The following is a 15,336-nucleotide window of genomic DNA, read 5'->3' on the forward strand; positions in this document are numbered from 1 at the left end:
ATTCCACAAACTTACAGGGCTCCCTGATTGACAGGCTGAAGAAAAAGCACTGCTGTTTTGTTTCAAGAAAGGAAAGAAATTTCCCTGAGTCACTTCTTGGCACTTGCGATTTCCCCTGAGTTGCACTATACCTAACGACACCTACAGAATCTGACCTACCTCCGTATGGATTGTGTAACATGATCATTTTCTTTGAGTCAAACAGCCTTGTTTTACATTTCAAAACGTAACTGTATAAGTATATGCATATTTATATACATGTTTGGCAAGTATCTGAAGAAAGGTCACTGACATCTGTTTGTAAAGCATATAATTTTGACCTACTCAAGCAACAGCCTTTCCATAGCATCACCTCATCTCCGCTGCAGAGTACTCAACCTGCCAACAGAACGGAGCCTGTTTCCAACATAGACACCTCTATAAATCTAGAGTCTACTGACACAACTTATTTAAAAGAAGAAACGCAGTGTTCATGGTTGAAAACCATGCCATGCTGGAAGCAGTAGGTAGGACTATGGAATGTCATGAAAATGATTTTAATCTCCTTATTGTTCTTTATTTGAACTACCATACATGAGATCACAATCAGGTTCCATTCCCTTTTATGCACAGGTAGTTCAGATTTACAGCTCTCATTAAGCTTTCAGGTGAGTTAAACAACAGCAACAGCAGCCACATTTTGCAATGCACTTGGCATGCAAACTGTTTTTTTTCAAGTTCAAGATTTACTCAACACCCTTTAGCTGAACTCACCGAAGGTTACACCAAGGAGTTATCAGTTAATCATTTTAATTGTGTCTCAGAGTATATGCACTGTTCCTAGACACTAATTGCTTATTTTCATCAGTTTTCAGTTATTAGTTTTTAATTCTGAAATTACTTCAAAGCACTCTAGCATAATTTTTTTTGTAGAGGCAGAATGCGGAGCACTGCTGTAATGTTTTTTAATACAGGAATAATATTACTGCAATGTAACCGGCTCCTTCTATGTGATTTTCAGCCCAGAATTGGAATCTGAACTGCTAACACTCAGCTTCAACAGTGATGTTGCCAACTAATATCCTCATGGTAGCTGTCACTGAACCAGGTGGTTGGTAAGGCACCAACCCAAACAGGAAGCAATACAAATGACTGGCAAATATTGTCCTCAACCAAATTCAAGCTTCAAAATTTCACCAGTGGGATCATCCAGACTGTGAAAATAGTTAGGCATGAAAGCCATATGAGAAGCATAGTAGAGCTGAGATCCCTAAGAATGCACACCACACTTAATAGCTTAAAATGAAGGTGGGGCGGCAAGTTTCCTGAAAAGGGAAAGAACAGGTGACACTGCTTTCCTTAGAAAAGCTTTTATTAGCAGCAACCCAACAATGCAAGCAGGTTAGCAGGAAAAAGGGCTTAAAGGAAGAATGTTTACTGGAGTCATGCTGTGCAGCACTGCCCATGTGTGCAGCCCCTGGCTGCTCTAACACTGCAGTGGCCTGTGTCTGTGGGCAGGAATCACACAGTCCCCACTGATGGCCAGCCTGACTTCAGCAATCCTTTTCCCCATCCTGCATCCCATTGCAGGCATGTGCAGATAGGACTGCTCCAGCAGCATTGCCATGGCGTGGGAGCAAGGTCCACCCAGGGCACTCCAGAGCAGCCTCATGCGATGGCTTGAGTTGCATTTTCAGTTTAAGCACGATTGCAGGTGTGCAAAATCATAACAAGGAGCCATTAGCAGACCAATGCTTACCATGTGGAAACCACTTGGTCTCCTGCCAAGAACCACCTCTAAGCAATAGCTGGGAAGTAGGACCGAACGTACTCTAAATCCCTTTCACTTTCCAGGAATACAAGTATGGCCAGTGCATCTGCTAGGTTGGCCCTACAGGTCCCTGAGAGTACCTCTCCCTGTGGTGGAACATCTTGGCAGGCACTTCATGAGATAAGTGCCTGAAGATGTAATGATGCCTACAGGAAATCCACAAATCACTGCCATGACAGTGCCTGTGAAAAAAAGGGTGCCTCGAAGCAATCCACCATTGGGCAATGGCATGCACACACACTTCCACCAACAAGATGAAGTGTTTCGTTAGCAAAACTTGCTAGATTAACTGACTGCTGCTTCAGTAGAAAGGCAATTGATTTTGTCATTGGAAAAGCAATTTTGGAAGGAAAAATGAAAAAATAAAATGCTTCATATTAACATTGAAGCAGACCTTTTTTTCCCCTCAAAAAATTAATATGTAAAGGATTCCCTTGAACGAGTGGTCATTAAGAGTGAATAGAGACAGACACAGCCACGGCTGAATCGTTTGAAACTCAGAATTTACACCCACTGTTTTCCCCAACTGTCTTAGGTACCAGTTTTGTAGTAACAGGCAGATGCAGCTGTAAGCTGATGAGAACAGCTAAGCTTTAAGGCAAGGCCATACGAGGGAATGCGATACAGAGTTCGGTAAAGCACAAAGCCTATATGTCTAGAACAGTCCTCCTCAGGGCACACAAGAAATAATCAGTACCAAGGCTTGGATTAAAAGACTGAAATCCACAGGTGTTAAGCAGGTGAGGGAAAGTCCCAAAAAGGAGGAAAACCAAGGGAGAATTCTGCATGGAGTGGGACAGTCGCTAAGGAGCCAGTGACAAAGATGGGGACGGCGAGGACGCAGTTCATTAATCTTCCTGATCCTTCTGTCATATGAAAAAATGGATTTCCATGGCTCATAAGAACAGAAAGCATGCCATGACATAGTTAACATGGGTAGGATTTCAAGTAGAGTACAGATAAATGGGAGTCATGTTCCAGACACGGTGTCATCAGGTACAAACAAGGGGCACTGGGAGTGTTTTTAGTGGAATTTACAGATTTCTGTCCTCAAGTCAGCACCACAAACCTGGTGCAGCTAGTTAATGATTAGAAACAGCTACCTCCAGGTGGCTGTCCTGGCTCATCTGTAGCCTAAGAGAATGTATAGGTGGGCTGTGTGGAATCCGAACCAGACAGGCACATGTGAACACCTGGCATCACTTGGATCCCATGCCCATGTAGCTCAATGACTCGCCCATTCTCCCTGAGAACACACAGAACACCCCACATTGGCCCTTTTGCCTGTCCCATCCAATGACACTTCTGCAGGTGAGGAAAGCCTCCAGTTTAAGATTACGGAAGTGACAGAATTCAAAGAAACAGAAACTAAATAGGTCAGGTAGTAAAATCACTTGAGCAAATATGCTACCATTACCCGTTGCTCTGCTGTAGCTAGATTACTGTAGTTCCTAAATCTAAAGTTCACAGAATTACGTAAATGCATTAGCACTTACTGACTTTCCTCTTTTAGCAAACTGCAATAACCACACAAGTTCAAAGAGACAACACAGTGGCATGCAAGCAGTCATTTATCATTTTAATCAACTAATCATTTATCAGGTAACTTACCACAGTTATAGCATCATTCAGCAATGACTCTCCAAACACCAGGATGTAGAGCTGCTCATTGACATGGATATTTTCAAACACAGCCAGTACTGCCACAGGATCCACAGCTGAAATGAGGCTGCCAAAGAGCAAATTCTGCAGCAAGGTGATATCAGTCAAACCAAATGCACTGATTTGGCAAATTCCATAAAGTGAAATTCCAATGCCAATGGCATTCCATAGAGTGCCCACCACGGCATACCAGAATATGGTACCAAAGTTCTCAAAGAAAAGACGAGTTGGCATGAAATATCCAGCATCGAGTACAATTGGTGGTAGAAGATACAAGAAAAACACATCACTGTTCATTACAGGTGGGGACTTCTCCTCTGCTCCAAAAATAATCCCACCAAGAAGCAATCCAACCAGAATAAGGAGACAGCTTTCAGGTACTATTGAGGGCAACTTGTGATAAAGATGAAAGCCTTCAAAGGAAATTCAAACACAAGAAAATGAAATAGTTATTTGCAAAGAATCCAAACAACTACTCTAGATTCTGTTATCTTAGCCTCTGTAGTAAACAGATAGAAACTGCAGGGCAGATTCATTTTCACTGACAGTACTGAAATGGACCACCATCACAGGTTAATGTAAACTTGTCAGCTAGCATAGTTAATTCAGTTAATTTGATGTAGAGGCAATTTAATAGCTAGACTTTCCTGCTAATGCTAGGCTGGCTAGAGCAACTGTTGCTCTGTTTGCGAATCTGTGCTGTTGTTTTTTGTTGTTTTTTTTCAAGCTCTTCGGTTGTTGTTTCGTTCTTGTTGTGGTTGCTTGTAACTTAGAATTCTACAGAAACACAGTCCAAACACTTCTGCAGGGCAAATAACACCTAGGTAGAGAAAAAAAATCTGGATAATCACTCCTTCCTCCACACACAGCTTCACAAAGGAACTTAAGAAACAAACATGTACATTTGAGTTCTTCTTTTAGATTCTCAAAACCAGGAGCACTAGTACATAATCTGCACCCACTCACCCAAGGCACTTCCTCAGTGACCATGAGGAAGCATCAGCAGCCACATTACTCTTTTAACTTCAGCAGAACCTCCAAATCAATTACACAGCCAAATATATATGTATATATGTTTTCCATTAAGTGACCATAAATTGCAGCTTGTATTATTATACTAATCCTTCCATATTATATGAATTATGGTAGTGCCAAGAGTCTATCACAAGAATCTGTGCAGAGTGATAAAGAAAATTAAAGAATAGAAAAAGGCTCTGAATGAAGACATAATGGTTGAGTGTTCCACTGCCTACTAAAATTCTCAAAGCCATATAGTTGTGATTTGAAGACTGCAGTTACTTTCAGAAGTTGACTATTGTAGGGGTGACTTTCAGTAATGAATGGCAGATGTTTGAAAGGAGCTTGCTTTGGCCAATCTAATGGAATGGTCAACCCTATGAACAAAGGTCACATTCCAGGTCATGGCGATACCAATCTTTTCCAGGCTCCTCCTTATCTATATTTGGCCCATATAATTATATAGAAAACTATCCACACCCACAAGATCCTACAATTCCCGCCTAAGTAAAAAGCATTTAAATTATTTTAAATGAGAGCTGCACAGAAACGCTGGGTGTGGTAATAACGGGCGTCTATTTCAGTAAAACTATTTCAGTAAAATTCACACCTGTAGTCGAAACAGTTAAACTTTTGCAAACTTGGAACAGTTCACATCCAGGTTCCCAGCCTGAAGCTTCTGTACCTTGTAGCACGTATTCTGCTAATTCTCCTTTCAATATTGACTTTTTCCAGGTAAAAGAAAGCCTGACTTTATAATTATGGAAACCAAGTGGTTAAAAACGACTAAGGGGGAAGTTGTTCTAATTTACAGAATTTTACTTATGTATTCAGTAACTATTAAAGCTGTTCTTAAGAATAAGCAGCTGAAGCCTCCTTTCTTTCTCTCTTCTGGATGAACAGCGTGCTCTTTAATATCTGGAAACACAGCTTTGTGATGTGCTAGGATTGCTAAATTCACTATCATTCTTTGGAACAGGAATCACTAGGATCCTGTTTGCTGTATGAGCAGAGCAGGTAATGACCCTGAGAAGATAAGAATTGCCTCTTGTACACTTGTCTCTTCACCTTTCAGACACTTCCACTTGAACATATTATGGTCTGTCTTCATTTCTACAGTGGCAGGATGCCAAGATTTCTGACAGAGTGATTAAGTAGATTCTCCTGAGAAAATAGCTTTTGCTATAAGATTTAAAAGCCCTTGGAAAATATCTTAAAACATTTTCTCAATGAAAATGGAAAACAAGGGTATTTATATAAATGCAGCTTTGAATGACAAAAGTAAAAAACAAAAAAAAAATCCAAGCAGGTCTAATGCAAAAGCAATGAAACACCTATTGTGAATGTATAGTAAAAATCTTTTTCTTCTTTTTTCCTGTACAAGTCACTCTTCGGAAAGCTCATACCTTCTCAGAGCAATTGGTACTCTACCTCATTCTTGAAAGGCTCCCACTATGCAACACATGAATGACCTTTGGCTGAACCCAAGACCATAGCTACTTTTTCCTCTTCTGACCTTGTTCTTGGACTCCTGACTATGCAGTAGAATCATGGAAGATGTTTACCCTCAGGCCACTGGGCATTGCCTAATGTGCAAGTTCAATATACTTCAATCTGAAAGGACCTTAGAATCCTGGTTTTCTATTCTTGGGTGAAGTCCAATGCTTTCTGATGCGGACAGTGCCATTGAGACATGTACTTTCGATAATGTGTAAGTGGTCCAAATCTCAGGGTTCAGGTGCTGAACAGTTTTATGCAGGAGAACCTTTTATTCCAGAAAGAGCTGGAAAGATGTTATAGAATGGTTTGGGTTGGAAGGGACCTCAAAGTGCACCCAACATCAACCCCTGATGTGGGCAGGGCTGCCCCCCACAGCTCAGGCTGCCCAGGGCTCCATCCAACCTGGCCTTGAGCACCTCCAGAGATGGGGCATCAGGTCAGTTCCCAGAGGCAGCACTTCTAATTGTGCTTGCGATTAAGCATATGAGTAATGTCAATCTGGGTGAGTTAGACATTTTCTAAGTTTAGGGGCATAGGAGTTCAGCAAGATGGGGCAGTAAGCAGACCAGTCTCACTGCCTAGAGATTACAGCATGTTTGGGGTGCACTGGATTCCACCTAATGCACCGGTGAGCTCATCAGCATCTTAAGTGACATACCTCATGTATGCTATCACCACATAAGATAAGTAACTAGAGGTAGCCAGAAATTAGCAATTATGCTCAAGGCAATTTCTTAGATTTCAAAAGTTGCTCTTGCTCTCTGTTGAAAGACAAACACTAAGTTCCTAATTTCTATGTGGAAATGTACCTCACCAAAACACACAGGTTCTCTCTGACAACTTTGAGTTTTCCTTCCTCATGCTGTCCTTTTTTCTCTTGCTAATCCTAGTCTACAGTCAGGGGATCTGAGAAGCCTACATCCCCTGTAACAGTGAGCATATTTTCAAATGTTGCTTCAATCAAACTGTGCTTCTGCAAAAACATGCCTGCTCAAAAAGACAGTCAGCAGGTGTTGGGATACAGTTCTTTGGGATCATAAGGACATGGTGAGAGCTGTTATTCAATGTGACTGTATCTTCTGCGCTCCCTGCAGCTAAGCAGTACTCAGGGCTCTGTTCATAAAGTCTTGCTGCTCAGCAGTGCCCTAAGTAAGCACCCCATGCCCAGCCCCAGAAAGGAATGCACGATGCCAGATTAAGAACCCAAGTTTCCTGGGCAGTGCACGTGCCTCAAGGTGGCATGACATGGGCAGGATGCCTGCGCTGCCTGCAAGAAATGTGGGGAGAGGAGTGTCCTGGAGAGCTGCCTCGAAGAAGGGGCTCAACAGTCCTCTCCACCCCTTTGAACTGAGGCAAACCACTCTATCCTAAAGACCTAGGATTGGGAGTGATGAGATCCCGCGCTGGGCAGGTGCGCACGATGCAGTCACTGGATAAGAAGTGCAGCAGGAGTCTGGGAGCCAGAACTGGATGTTCCTAATTCCAGCCCCACAGCCAGGGCCCTGAAGGTAGGCGTGGTGGAGCTGGTGTGGCCACACCTTGGACCTGGCCCTGGTTGCTTAGAGCATGCTGCTAACAGCAGGGACAGTGCCCTACATTGGCCACATAAACCTTCGTTTGATGTAGCTGAAAGGATTTGACAGTTATAGGCATCTCTCCTCATGTACACTCCTAGTTTACTCATTGCACTGCAGTCAGCTTGGGAAGCATAAGTAGGCAACTCTAATTTTCTTACTTCTTAGATGCCTGTGCACTAGCAAAATACCATGACAGAACACATGCAGTCCTGCAGAATCTATCTGTTCCTGTGTATGTACGTGCTGACATGTTATAGATAGATCCCCTACAATCGTTAATGATGCAAACTGAAACTGATTCAACAGTTCTTGCTTTATCTAGGCTCAGAAGCTAGAGTAAATCTGCTGCACTGAGTTCTTTCCCAAACCCCTTATGATCTGGCTATGACAGTTCTTGATTTATCTCAGTGCATCACACTGTAGCGCAAACACCTACATCCATCCTCAAGGCTAAGCACAGACCTTTAATGCATTAAGATGTGCAACCTGAATGGTTAAAAGTATTTCTGCAGAAAGCAATGAAGTTACAGCAAGAAAGCGGGGGGAAGGATCAGGCACCAGCTCAATACTGACTGTGGCTGGGGGTGAGCTCCAACATTCATTTTTGCAGAAACTCAATTACCACATGTAATGTGTAAATAATGTGACCCTATTTAAATGTCAAAAAAAGCTACATCGAAGTTTTATCAAGCCGTTCCATCAAAGTATGATCACAGCTTTGATTGAAATCACAGAACTATAGGATAACCTGAGTTGGAAGGGACCAGCTAGGACCATCGAGTCCAACTCCTAGCTCTACACAGGACCACCCAAATCTGTGCCTCAGAGTGATACTTCCCATTTAAACAAAGGATGCACAGAGCTTTTTATTTTGTTTCCACAGCTCTTTTTCTGCCATTATCTTCTAGTTGAGACAGCCCCTCATATATAGTTTCACTGACTCTAGAACAGTTCTGTAGTATGCCTTCACCTGACATCTTCAGATGACTCTACTACACTGGTTTATTTCCGTCTGGGGTACAGACTGCTCATCAAACACACCGAATGTAAACCGCACAAAACAGTGCAACTATGTAATACAAATAATTTCCACATGAGGGAATAAGTGGCCTTTGTCACTCATTCAGTGCCGCACTCTCTATCTTTCTCGGGACACGAGTGAATGGTGGGAAAGTACAACGAGGAGGCTTCCTCATAAATATTTGCTCTCCATCGATCTGTTGTTCTGTTACGGAGCTGTCATTATAGCCGGCGTTCTTTTCAGAGGAAGAAAACAGCGCTCCGATGGCAGCAGAGCCATCAAGGAACAAACCTGCCGTGCCCGGCTGAACTCTCGGCTTTCCAATCGTAACCAGCCTTTAGGGGGCTGCAGGTAACCGCCGCTCACCTGTACCTTCCCACCCCGAACCCTCCGAACGAGCCCGTCCAGGGGCACGACACCGCGAAGGGGCATCGCCGTCCCCGGGAGCCCCGCCCCGCTCCCCCCGCCCGGTGCTTCGCTCCCCGCGCCGGGCTCCCGCGGCGGTCCCCGTGGGCCGCGCTCACCGATCTTAGCGAGGGAAGCGAGCAGGATCCAGAGGGTGATCTCGAAGGGGATCTGCACGTGGGGGTAGTCCAGGGTGAAGACGTGCAGCCGCGTCTCCTCGAAGGCGGTGCCGCTGGGGCTCGGCGGGGTACCGGTGCCCATCTCCGCCGCGCCGGGTGCCTGGCTCCCCGCGGTGCCCCGCGCCTCCGCCGCCGCGGCCGCCAGCACCGCCAGCACCGCCAGCAGCCGCCGCGGAGCGCCGCGGCGCGGGGGGCCGCCACCGCCGCCCATGGCGCCCCCGCCGCCGCACCGCTGCCCGGCCCCGCCGCCGCTCTACGGCCCCCAGCCGGCCGCCGCCAACATCCCGCCGCCGCCGCCGCGGGCACCTGCCGCCGCCGCGGCCCCGCCGGCTCCGCCTCCCGCCGGTGACTGGGCGAGCCCCCGCCCGGCGCCCCGCGAGCCCCGGGGCCGCCCCCGCTGCCCCCGGCCGCCGCCCTGCCGCTGTCGGACGGAGCGATGGTGCTGGGGCTGGGCGCCGGAGCGAGGTGCTAAGTGTGAGTTACTCGAGAGGAGCTCTGCGTGTGTGTGTGTGTGTGTGTGTGTGCGCGTATTATGCGGCTTGCGGGAGTTAGGGCGCTACATGACATCGATGGACGTGTACCTGTGTATGTATCTATGTGTATGCTATACAGTGCAAAATACACGATGTCTAAATAATACTTGTAAGTATTAACTGTTACATACGTTGCCCATACAGTGCCAAAATGTGACAACACACATATGTATACATATATATGTGTTATTACGAGAGCTGCTCCAGAACTAATGCCTCCTGTGTTACGATGTTGGCCCATGACATCAGAGGTGGATGGTGTTGGAAGTTGAACCTTCCCACCAATATTCCATGACGTGTTGTTGCCATGTGACAGGCAGCAGCAAAGCGGCAGTCTGACACAACGGTGCCTGACATGGAAGTGTGGATGAAGCAAAAGGTGTGTGACTGAATTTCCTCCAAAAATGGCACTCACTGACATTCATCAACAATTACTGAACATTAATAGTGACCAAACAGTGTGTGTGAGCACAGTGATGCAGGCGGTGCTTTTCAGCAGCAGTGACAGTGACAGTGGGGCACTCCACCAGTGCCAGTTTTTATGAGTGCTGCATGCATGCTTTTGTTCGGTAAAAACATACAGCTAATGGTGGTGACTGTGTTGAAAAAGTGTGTTGTAGCTGAGAATTTGCTCTATCAAATAGTTTTATTGTGCTTTTTATTGTAGTTACCACACCAATAAATAAAAGTTACTACTTTTGGTGCAATCTACACACATATATGTGTGTTTGTATGTGTTGCTGCTACTGAACATGTCACTGGAAAAATGCAGCTGGTGCTGAAGGCACTGGAAATTGGTCATGTCTTTCAACATGGGATTCCCTCACAATACACTGAGCATTGGCCTCTTGTATTTCCTGAAACAATGAATTCACACACAACATCAGCACTTATGTGGTATTCCAAAGTTCAAACTAATAAAATCTTTATTGGTGCATGACCATTGTGCATGACTTTATGGCAAAGTGTATCTTCCTTGAGCTCAAACAAACCCAAACCACTGGCACAGGCTGCTCAGGGAGTTGGTGGAGTCACTGTCCCTGGAGGTTTTTAGGAACTGTATGGATGTTACACTGAGTGACGTGGTCAGTGGGCATGGTGAGGGTGGGCTGATGGTTGGACCAAAGACCTCAGAGGTCTTTTCCAGCCTTAATGATGCTGTGACTCTATCTATGAGTTAAAGCTAAAGCTCTGACTCAACAAGCTGAATGTCTGTGGCTGCAATTTATTTAGCCCAGAACCTGAAAGGGCACTAAGCCTGGGGTTCTAATGGCAAATTTCAAAGCATGACACCAATGAAGGATTCTGTTTTATTTGATATACGCATCCTTCAGAAGAATGCATTTAAATTTCTAACCAGCATACACATCATCTAGCCTCCTCTCCTCTCCTCTCCTCTCCTCTCCTCTCCTCTCCTCTCCTCTCCTCTCCTCTCCTCTCCTCTCCTCTCCTCTCCTCTCCTCTCCTCTCCTCTCCTCTCCTCTCCTCTCCTCTCCTCTCCTCTCCTCTCCTCTCCTCTCCTCTCCTCTCCTCTCCTCTCCTCTCCTCTCCTCTCCTCTCCTCTCCTCTCCTCTCCTCTCCTCTCCTCTCCTCTCCTCTCCTCTCCTCTCCTCTCCTCTCCTCTCCTCTCCTCTCCTCTCCTCTCCTCTCCTTCCCTTTTTCTTTTCTTTGGTGTGAAAAATGAGAAGCCAGTAAATGAGAAAAAAAAAAAAGAAAATGAGGGAAAAGCATAATTAATCCTGACAACGGTGATTTGCATTGCAGTGATAAAAATGGAAACAGTAAGAATATTGACACAGACATTGAAAGACAGTGTAAGTGAAGAGAATGCATGCGGCAAGCAGTTACTAGAGCTGACACCACTTAGTGTTATGCCAAAATAAATTATTTATTTTATAGGTAGATTGTATGAATGAGTTTATTTAGCACTGAGATGGGAATTACCCCTGCTGCATGACATATGATATAGCAGGGAATATTTGGCTTCCAAGCTTGTTGACATAGGTGCTGAGTAGACAAGCACAGTATGAGGTGCTGAGGGTCAGTGTTTGCAGCTCATGCTGCTTTCCATCTCCACCAGCCCTGTGCAGGTCCTGGAGATGTTGGGGACTGCTCCTGGGGACATCGCATATGGAGAAGAATATTCCCAAGGCACAAAACAGCCCATCAGAGAGGGAGGGGTGCCCCCAGCTGAGGAGATGTGCTGGTGTGTCCCCGGCACCACGGCGCCTCGTCATGGCTCTGCCCCTGACAGCTCAATGCATCTGCTGCTGCCTCAGAACAATTCGGTGCTGGGTCGCTCTGCACTGTTTCAGGGACAGCACAAACAGAAGCACGCCTGATTGCAGCTGAGCCACAAGGGCCCTTCCCACCATACACCCACTGATGCCTCATTGCCCCCTCTGTGCCCTGCCATCTGCACCCGTGTGTACTTTCATCCCTTGTTCTACTCTGCATTGCCTGTTCTATCAGAGACAGTGCTAACAGTGCTTCACGTGACAGAGTTTTATACATCGAGATAGTAACCCACATAATATACTTTATTTACCTTTTAATCCATCTATTGATTACTGCTTTCAAAACTAGAGCAAGGAACAGCTCTGGTACCAGCAGTGTGCTCGTTGGACTCACCACTACCACAAAGATTTGCTCAATCATGTCACTCAAAGCCCTGTCCAACCTGACTTTGTCTCCAGGGGCAAGGCATCCACCACCTCTCTGGGCAACCTGTTCCAGTGCCTCACCAACCTCAGTGTAAAAAATTCTTCTTTATGTCCAATCAAAATCTCTTTTAATTTAAAAACATTTTCCCACGTTCTGTCACCACAGACCCTGATAGATAAAGTGTCAGTCCCTTTTTTTCTTACAGCCCACCTTTAGACACTGACAGGCTGCTCTGAGGTCCCCCTGGAGCCTTCTCTGCTCCAGGCTGAACAGCCCCAACTCTTTCAGCTCTTCATTGTTTTCTGACCTTTCTTTGATATCAAAGGGAAAAAAATCACAAAATTCATAGAATTATTTGATTTGGAAGGGACTCTTAAAGGAGTCCAACTCCCCTGTGGTGAACAGGGACACCTACAGCTTGATCAGCCTGCTTAGAGCCACATCTAGCCTGACCTTGGATGTCTGTTTTCCCTCTTCATAAGAAAGGAATGAATTTCATCCTTTGTAGCCACTTCTGTAAAACAGACAAAGATTTTCTCTATTTTCTCATGAAATACAGTACAAGAGACTCAAACACAGGACATCTTGCTAATATGTATTAATGCATTACTTGGATAAATTAGCTAAAAATTATGGTGTTTCCATATGAACAAAGAAGGGGGTTTTCAGGTTGCCTCAGGTAAAAGGGTGACTTTTTGACATCTGCATCTACATGGGAAGGGCAGTAATGCACAGAAGAGGTATACCTGTGACACATGTAATCAAGATGATCAAAGTTGTGGGAAAACAAACACCAAAGAGGTGAGAGAGACTTTTTTTACTTATATAGAAATAGCTTCAGGGGAAATCTGAGGATTATAAAACACAAACATGCTTGACTGACAGTTGTTTTATTTGTGGAGAGGCACCCTCAGAATTACTTTAGCAAACGTTTCTTGAAAACTCTCTTCCACTAGAGGCGGAGTTCTTTTTCCTAGGGCTGTGCCATCATGACCTTGACCACGTAACTCTGTCTCTAAAGCCATTAATTAGCAGAAGTGTATCTCGGCTATTAAGTGATTTATTTTATGAAATCAATAGCCCATTGAGGATGTTTTTTTTTCCACAGCCCTTTCCAGGGCTGCTTGGCAACTGTCCCCATAAATCGGTTCTACCAAGGTGCTGTGCCTTCCAGAGACAGTCACTTTAATGGCAGCAATTTAGTTGTGCAGGCCTGAACTTTGGTAAGCCGATTTAATGCCTTTATGACATTAACGGTAGTGTCTCCACAACCTTGAATTTAGGTTGGAAAAGATTGAGAAAGGGCACGGGTGCCAACAGCCACCTCATTTGCCAGAGGTTGGGGAGTGACGGCAGGAGCAGCCTGCAAAGCTGCTCCCTTTAGGGCAGAGCTAAGCTGGGGTCAGGGCAATTGCATTGCATGTGCGTGCTCTCCTGAAGACTTCTACCCAGGCCTTCTCCAGCTTGGATCTGTATGCTTGTGGTTTCTTGTCCCTATGAATAAGCACCTCTGGTAGGTTCAGCCCTGGGAGGGTACTTCATGCCTTTTGATGAATAATGGAGCAGGTTTTATGGTGCTGCTGGGCATTAAACCTCATCCAGAAGAACACACTTGGCACCCTCCATCAGCTGCTGCAGAAGTGGTATTTCTAGAGGAACTATTATATCTCAAGAGCACTAATAACCTTTAAAGTTAGTTAGTGTTTTGCTGGTTCCTTGAAAGAAGAGTGTACTCATTCTGCTCATGACAACACAGGCAAAAGTGAAGGGATTTTTGTGTAGTTTTTTCCTTTCTTTCATTACTTGTGCTGTAGGTGACCTTGATAACACTGGAAAACTACATTGTTGAGCACATTTGCAGGAAACCCAAAACCAGAGATGGCAGGCTGGTCTCCATCCCTTGGGGATTAGAACAATCTCATTGTTTAATGGCTAAGCGACAGGTTTAATGTTTAAACAGTAAATTCCCTCTTTAGCTCATTCTGCACTGGGACACTTGGTTGTTGAATGATTTCTGAGGCTGTGTCCCCACATTGGGTGTCAGAAATAGTCACTGCTCTCTAGCCTGGAATTGTCACTGCCATGAATACAGAAATACCCGTTTAAATGTTTAACTTCTTGGGAAACATACTTTTGAATGCTTTCCTGTGAGTTCAAGAATTGGATTTAGTGACTGGGCAAGGCAAAAGCTGCTCCTATCCTGGAGTCTGTTCAGGCTTTCTGCTAAGCTACATTTTATGCTTGTTTTTTATTAGCGGATGGATAGCCCAGGCATATAGGGAAAATGCTTCCTTCCAAAATGCTGAGGGTTTTAGGTGTTGGGTTTTTTTCACCTAAAGAATAATTAATTATGAATGTTGCCTTGTTTATTAAGCAGTTACGAAGCAAGTAAAATTATGTCCAAGGTATGGTCTGTCTTGGATGAAACCTACTGCCTCTTTATTCCTAGGCTCGCCTATAATGATCAATTCCTCTGGCCCAGGAGCTTTCTTCTGTGAGCTTGCACCCAGTTGAAGGTCAGCCTCCACCTCCGCTGACATGAGCTCTTCTGAATAGGCACAGTGGGTTAGATGTAGACCCTTGATAAGTGCTTTTATTAAAGGACTGAGAACTTCAGGAAGAGTTTAGAAACTACCAGAACATCACCCTGCAGTCAGTGTTGCAGGTTACACTGTAACCAAGCTCATTTTCACCTGCTCCTTGTTTCTCCCAGTCTCGTCTGTCCTCTTTTTGCCAAGAACCTACATGTGAAATATGGATACAACCACCCTGAGCAGGTTCAGGGCTGAGTATCACTGGTCATTGCTGAGAACTGGGGGAACCATCCTTTAGCAAGGACACACACAAAAAAATGGCTTAGATCATCCACAGTCCTCAAAGAATTAACTGTCTGTATATGATACTGTATTTGCAGAGGTCAGAGGTTGTCCAGGACAAGCAGAAAGACACGGTAGGTGATATTTTGCTT

At 45.0% G+C, this 15,336-nt stretch overlaps 1 protein-coding gene across 1 annotated transcript in view; it reads right to left on the minus strand.

The window, feature by feature from the left end:
• SLC9A2 (solute carrier family 9 member A2) overlaps positions 1 to 9,382 on the minus strand; it is a 31,357-nt gene extending 21,975 nt beyond the window's left edge. Inside the window, exons 1-2 of the mRNA XM_065741117.1 lie at positions 9,112 to 9,382; positions 3,422 to 3,885 (exon numbers count right to left, since the gene is read on the minus strand). Of these exons, the coding sequence (XP_065597189.1) occupies positions 3,422 to 3,885; positions 9,112 to 9,382 (735 nt within the window). The remainder of the gene's footprint in view (positions 1 to 3,421; positions 3,886 to 9,111) is intronic.
• Between the last annotated feature and the right edge of the window lie 5,954 nt (positions 9,383 to 15,336).

This window comes from Cyrtonyx montezumae, unplaced genomic scaffold, assembly GCF_038088225.1.
Source record: "Cyrtonyx montezumae isolate F1298 unplaced genomic scaffold, pur_monq_1.0 scaffold_3, whole genome shotgun sequence".
Lineage (NCBI taxonomy): Eukaryota > Metazoa > Chordata > Aves > Galliformes > Odontophoridae > Cyrtonyx > Cyrtonyx montezumae.